We start from the raw sequence: 6649 nt of genomic DNA, 5'->3' as shown, positions 1-6649 counted from the left end.
TGAAAAACACCCCCCAAAAAAAAAAAAAAAAAAAAAAGAAAAGATTTTGGGTATGCACACACAGATGCTTGGCATGGTTTTCAAGTCCCTAGGTCCAGGACTCGAACCACTCAGGCAGCTACTTCAATCACCACACCACCTGCTAGCCTGCTCATCTATCCTCTTATTCTGTTATGTGTTAGTCCTCTACAACCCCAGGAACTCCAATGGTTTTACTTTCCAATTCAATGCTGATGACTCCCAAGTCTCTATTTTTAACTCACATTTTTCTCTAATTTCCTACTCATGTATTAGCTAACCTCCAGATTTCTGTACTCTGATAACTAGAAGGTATTGTAGATGCAGTTGCATCTTTCCTTGACACATTTCTTCTCTTAGGTTTGCTTAGTTGTTGGTAAAACTATTCCTTGTCACCTGAGCAGAAACTGGGAGCCACACCAGTTGCTTCTTGTTCACACCTCCCTCTTCAATCTACTACCTCTGTTCTAATTTGGGCTGCCGTAATCACTGAAATAATCTGCTTTCACATTCTCTTCAATTGGGTCCTGGTGGCTGTGGTCTTGTATCCTTAAAATGCCTCCTTCTCATTGTTGCCAAGATATTAAAGGCCTATTAATTCCCTTCTAAAGCCCTTCAACAGACCACTGTACCTTCTGACTCAGAACATAGGTTGCCTAATGAAACACACTAGGGAAAGTATGACTAGCTTTCTGGTTGGCTGTCCAACTTTTCCTTTCATTATTCTCTGTATGCTCTATTATATTATGTCCTAGTAATAATACAGTCTCTACTTTTTTAGAGCTGCATCCCAAATTTGGCCACTGTTACTCTCAAACAGATTTATGAGTCATAACTAATTGACTGGTGAGTTTTAGTAGAAATAATTATAACATAGCCCTTCACTAAAACAAACTAACAAACTCCTTACCTTTTCTTCCTTACAACATTTAATAAGTAGTAGCTTATGGAAAGAACTCAGTTCTGAAATCCAAGAATCTTGGTTTGTGGTCTCCTTTTCATGTTTCATAGAATAATAGCCTTCCCATTCATGTGGGTTAATATAAGTCTCAAAAGATCCTGGCAACACAATTTAAAATTATGCTTTAATTAGAATTGTTTTGATTTTGAAATTAAATAAATATATGTTTGGTGTTTAAAAAAATCTCTACATTTACTATCAGTTGTTCTTCTTGTTAATTTGTCACAGGCATGTGAGCTCACCAGAGAAAGAGAGAGAGAGGAGAGAGAAAAAATGAGAAAGCATTCCCTAGGGGGTTGACCATGCTGCATGCAATTCCTTTCCTCTGTTATTTTCTGGAATTTTTGGGCATGCATGCACATGTGCCTGGCATATTTTTTAAGCTGCAGGGTTTGGGACTTGAGCCATGCTGTTGACCATGTGGGATCCAGTTGCCTGAACCATCATTCCACCAATTGGCCCTTAATATCAGTTTTAACGGTCACAGTAAATATATCAATCTCCCCTCATCCAATGTAATAGAGAGTTTAAAATGGAGTCATAACACAAAACCCAACAGCAAACTACTTACAAAAACCAAAAACAAAAGAAAACAACGGAGGTAAAAAATAAAAAGAGCAAGTGGGACAAGAAGAAAATTGAAATAAGAGTAATATCATATAAATTAGAATTCAAGGCAAACATAATTACATGAGACAAGGTAGGTCAAGTTACATCAGTTAAAATGTAAATTCTGTGGGTCAGCTTTGTAGTTCTATGGTTAAGTGCTTGTGAATAGAAAACCAGATCCCACATGTCTGACAGCAATTCAAATATTGTCCCTAGTGGCTTGAAATCAACACACTGGATACCTGTGTGTATATATCCAGAATCCTGATGGATGGAAAAATGGAGGAAAAAAGATTGTGCTATGACCATACCTCTTAGGAGGGGTTGCTTTTTCTCTTTTACTCTCTTCAGTGAATATATGTGTCCTCTGGCAGTAAAAAACCCCACAAATTTATTTATTGAAACACAGTAAAATTAATCTACCTGTGCTGGGGCCAGCAGGTAGTGTGCTGGTGAAGACCTGGACTCCCACATGGCTGACTGTGGTTAGAGACCCGAACCCGGTGGCTTGCTTTTTCACTTTCCCTCTCTCGCCGATGAGTGCATGCACCCTATAGTAAATTAAAAAGTAATACTAAATAAAATAAAATAAATATTTCTTTAAAAAAATCTACACGTTCCACAAAATGGCATAAAAACATATTAAATAATCACTGTTGGAGGCAGAAGAACAAGCATGGAAATACATAATAGTGGTGGGAAATGGCATACAATTACCAGTCTATGGCAGAAGCACAAACTGAAAATTTTGGCATATATAATTTGAACAATGTAAATAATAGACCAATAAATTGGCATATATATTTTATGTCCTAATAAACAGAATACACTAGTACCCTCCAACCCCCACATAGAATCTTTATAGGACACTGGCTTGTATCTTACATGATAGAATCATAGATCTTACAATGCTTGTAACATGGAGTAAGAATTAGAATGAAAGTTTCTGCAGATACAGGGTGTATTGTGTGCTATAAACCTCTCAGAAAGCCAACACAGGCCATTTGTCCTACAATGAAAATGAAACAGGTCCCTTAGTTCAAACTTTACTATTTTTAAAGAATTATTAAGTTAATTTATTATTATTATTTTCATTGGTGACTAAGTTATTTAAGGAATACAAAATGGCATACAAATTATTAAAAATAGAATGCTGGGGACCAGCAGTTGGCATAATGGCTAGGTGGCTGGACTCCCATGTAGCCACCTGGACCTGGTGGCTTAAGCTCACTCCGGTCACTTGTGCGTGTGTGCCCAGGATCTCGAGAGGAGAATGGAGGAGAAGGGATTGTGGCATGGCCATCCCCCCTGGGGGGTGATTTCTCGCTTTCTGTCTCTCTGTCTCTCTCTGTCTGTCTGGCGAGTGCCCTATAACAGAAACCTCTCCAAAAAACAAAACAAAATAAAACAAAAACCCCCCAAAAATAGAATACTGAATTTTATTTATAGGCAAGCCACAAGATACTGAACAGAGGGAAATACACACACTGTTTGAAATGAGGAGCTTCGCTAGGCAAGCACATGGTGTAAGCCTTTGGCCTCTGGTCCTGGGGATGGGGAAGGGCAATGAATTGAAATGGTAAGCATCAGATTTTAGGAATATCATTACTATGTAGCCATTCTCTTTAAGGAAACAAATGGCATACATTTTTAATTTCTCTCTCCTTCTTTTTGCTGGAAATACTTATGCATAAGTAAAATTTACCAATAAGTCATTGAAGGAAACAAATCCTTTTTTTTTTTTTTTTTTTTAAGTTTTTGCCATAGGGTGCATGTGCTCCCTGGAGACAGTCAGTGAGGGGGAAAGTGAGAAATCAGCCCCCTCCACCCCAAAGAGGATGACCATGCCACAATCCCTTCTCTTTCATTCTCCTCCTGGGATTTTTGGGATGCATGCACACATGCCCAGCATGAGTTTCAAGATGCTGGATCTGGGACTTGAACCACAGATGGCCTCATGGGAGTCTAGTGCCTTAACTACTATGCCACCTTATGATCCTCAAATCCTTTCTTTTTAAAAATAATGCATTAAAAAAACACTGAAGACTCATTTTTGTAGTTTGGACAAAGTGGCATTCAGATATAGTGCATATTTTCCATCTTAACTATGAGGGTGAAATTGGAGAGCATCGGTGGGCACAACCTGTTACTGTGGAATACTGGCAGAGGAGGGCTTACTACCCTGATGTGCTGGCTTTGTTCCTACAGTCACAGCACAGTCCAGATGCACTGCTCACTGTCGCTCACCTATCCATGACCCAGCTCTGGCTCTAACATTACTTAGTCTCGATGCCAGACTGCTCAAGGTGCACCAGCCACTGGAGATGGCTACTGAGATTTTCCACATGCTTGAAAGAATGTCCAGTTTGTGGTTTTAACATAGGGCCTGCTCATTGATAATATTTAAAAATTTGCTCTAGGGCACATGTGTTTACCAGAGAGAGAGAGAGAGAGAGAGAGAGAGAGAGAGAGAGAAAGAGAGAGAGAGAGAGAGAGAGGGAAAATAAGAAAACAAATTGCCAGGTCCAGGACTTGAACTATGGTTGGCTGGACATGAGAGTCTGGTGCTTTAACCACCATGCCACCTGCTGGCTCTTCTTAGGTTGAACATTAGGTACAGTTGTTGGCTCACATTTTGAGCTGGACAACTACTTTCCCTTGCAGATTTGCTAGGGCTCTCCTCCATGGACTTAATAACAGTAATCAAAGAGCCAGTGACATTAAAAATTTGGAAACACTTAGGACTATGGCCTTGGAGTAGTGTATACCTTCGCAAGAATTTCTAATTCTGATGTGGAATATAGACAATTACATGCTATAAAACCACAAGGCAACCACATCACAATGCTCTTTAGTTGAAGGTGGTTGCTTTTCACCTGAGATTCTCATAATCAATGATATAATCACTAGGGTTTTGGCTAATAAGACAGGATCTAACAATGCAAATTTAAAATGGTAACTCTTATAACAGAAGTCTTAAGGAGATTAAGGTAATTAGGTTTTTGAAGGTAAGAATGACTGTTGAGTTATTAAACATCTCTTGAAAAGATCTAAAGTTCACTTTTAGAACACCAGTTACCCTATTATACATGAACAAACTTTTATAACTCTGTAGACTTTCTGGACTTAACCTTGAAATGTAACAAAAGGTTTTTTTTTTTTTAATTGCTGAAATTTGGGGCTGGTCCTGTAGTGCAGAGGTTGAGTACAGTGCATAGAGAGGTGAATCCCACATGACTCACTGCAGTTTGAATCCCGGCCCAAGTGGATTGAAAAACATGCTAGGCAAGTGTGCATGCAAGTATGCCTCAAATCCTGATGGGATGGAGGAAAAAGGCTTAGGGTTTGATCACTCCCTACTGACAAGCACATGCACTCTCTGGTGTTTAAAATTAATACCAACTGACAGGGATAACGCATGGTGCCTTTAATGCAAAAATGATGTGTTGTTCCCAGAATTACTCCACACTTTTCTTCTTTCTTTGCCTCTGTGTATATGAGGCTTCACCTAGCTCTTCCTGCTTTGGGTCTCTGTGTAACTGTCCATCTATGGGCTTCATCTGTGACTATTTTTCTTTTTATATTCTACCTCTGTCTCTAGCTGTCTTATTTAAGTGGTGCATAGCATAGAAGTGTAATTTTTATTTGAAGCATTTATTAAAAAGCATTTTTCCTAGTCTTTATTTAGAAATCAAATGAGTATATTAGGATCCCAGAAAATCTGGTTCAGGTACACTCTAAATTACCATACTTGCTGTGTGCACTTAGATAAATATTAATATTAGATGCATAAGAATAAGTATTAAGAAATAGAATTTTGCATCAGTAGAGGCATAAACAAAAAAGAATGTGGATGATCCACCAGAAGTCAAGAAAGAAAAAAGCAAGCAAAGAAAAAGCCTGGGAAGAAAAAAGGTCCCACAAAACAAGATGGTAGAAGTATGTCCAAATAAATCAGCCTCACTAATGCTGACATTTTTTACCATGCAGTTACTTGTGCAGGCTCGTTCTAAGCATTGCAGGATGTTTAGCAACACCCCTGGTCTCTAGCCACTAGATGCCAGGAGCACATTTTGTTAGCCATGGCCAACAAAATGTCTTCAGACAATGCCAAATGTTCCCTGGGAGGTAAAATCCTCCCTGGTTGAGAAAAATGGAAATAGATAAATATAATAAATACAATTGACATAAAATCTGCCGTTAAAAAAGAAAGACTTGCACTCCTCAAAACAACAATATGGTTCTACTGAAGATACACCAAAAAAATACAATAATGACTCAAGAGAACTGAAACTAAAGAGCACAGAAATAAAGAGAAAGCTAACCAAGAGAAACGTGCAGTGATAATATTAATATTAGAAAATATATTTTAAAAAAGGCATTATTCAGAGTAAAGAAAAATATTATTTAATAAAAAGGGAAAGATTTACTAGGGAGGTAATAATTCCAAACTTATTTGTATATAATAGCATAGTTTCAAAAGATATAGTGGGAAAAATTCCAAAATTATAAAGGGAAATTGCCAATAATAATGCTATACCTTAATAAACCTCTCAGAATCTGACAGATCAAGTATAAAATAAACACCACAATTCATAAGTTTGAGCTAAAAGTCACCTTGCATGCAAGAAAGGACAAATGTATAACAATTTACATAAACTAAACATGCACTAGGGTACAAAGGCAGTCTAAATAATTATGAAGAATCAATTTCATGCAAATTATGAGTGTAGTTTCCAAAATATAATTAAATCATAAACAGTAAAAATATAGTCCCCCAAATCCTAAGCGCTTTTGAAATAAGCAGTGTATTTTAGGACTGAAATATAAAACTTGTGGGGGAGAATATATTGACGTTTATAATCCAAAGCAGTTGTTAACTCTGAAGAAGAAAGAAAGGGCACTTGTGAAGGGGCATGAGGAGATTCTGGGATGCTGGTATTGTCTATTACCTGATTTGAGTCGGGACTCAGAGTGTATGCAGTTTGTGATAGTTAATAAAATTTTTTTAAACTTTTTTTTTTTTTTTTGGTAGACGTTTTTGCCTTAGGGGGTGGGCAC

The 6649-nt window shown here is 37.6% G+C and overlaps 1 protein-coding gene across 1 annotated transcript in view; it reads right to left on the bottom strand.

The window, feature by feature from the left end:
• The window catches only part of DNAH6 (dynein axonemal heavy chain 6), a 314451-nt gene that overhangs the window by 51697 nt on the left and 256105 nt on the right, over positions 1 to 6649 (bottom strand). The window contains exon 64 of the mRNA XM_006149128.1: positions 929 to 1077. Within this exon, the coding sequence (XP_006149190.1) occupies positions 929 to 1077 (149 nt within the window). The remainder of the gene's footprint in view (positions 1 to 928; positions 1078 to 6649) is intronic.

Source organism: Tupaia chinensis, unplaced genomic scaffold (genome assembly GCF_000334495.1).
Source record: "Tupaia chinensis unplaced genomic scaffold, TupChi_1.0 Scaffold000253_1, whole genome shotgun sequence".
NCBI lineage: Eukaryota > Metazoa > Chordata > Mammalia > Scandentia > Tupaiidae > Tupaia > Tupaia belangeri.
The sequence above is the reverse complement of the archived record's forward strand: the minus strand, read 5'-3'. Positions and strand labels throughout refer to the sequence as shown.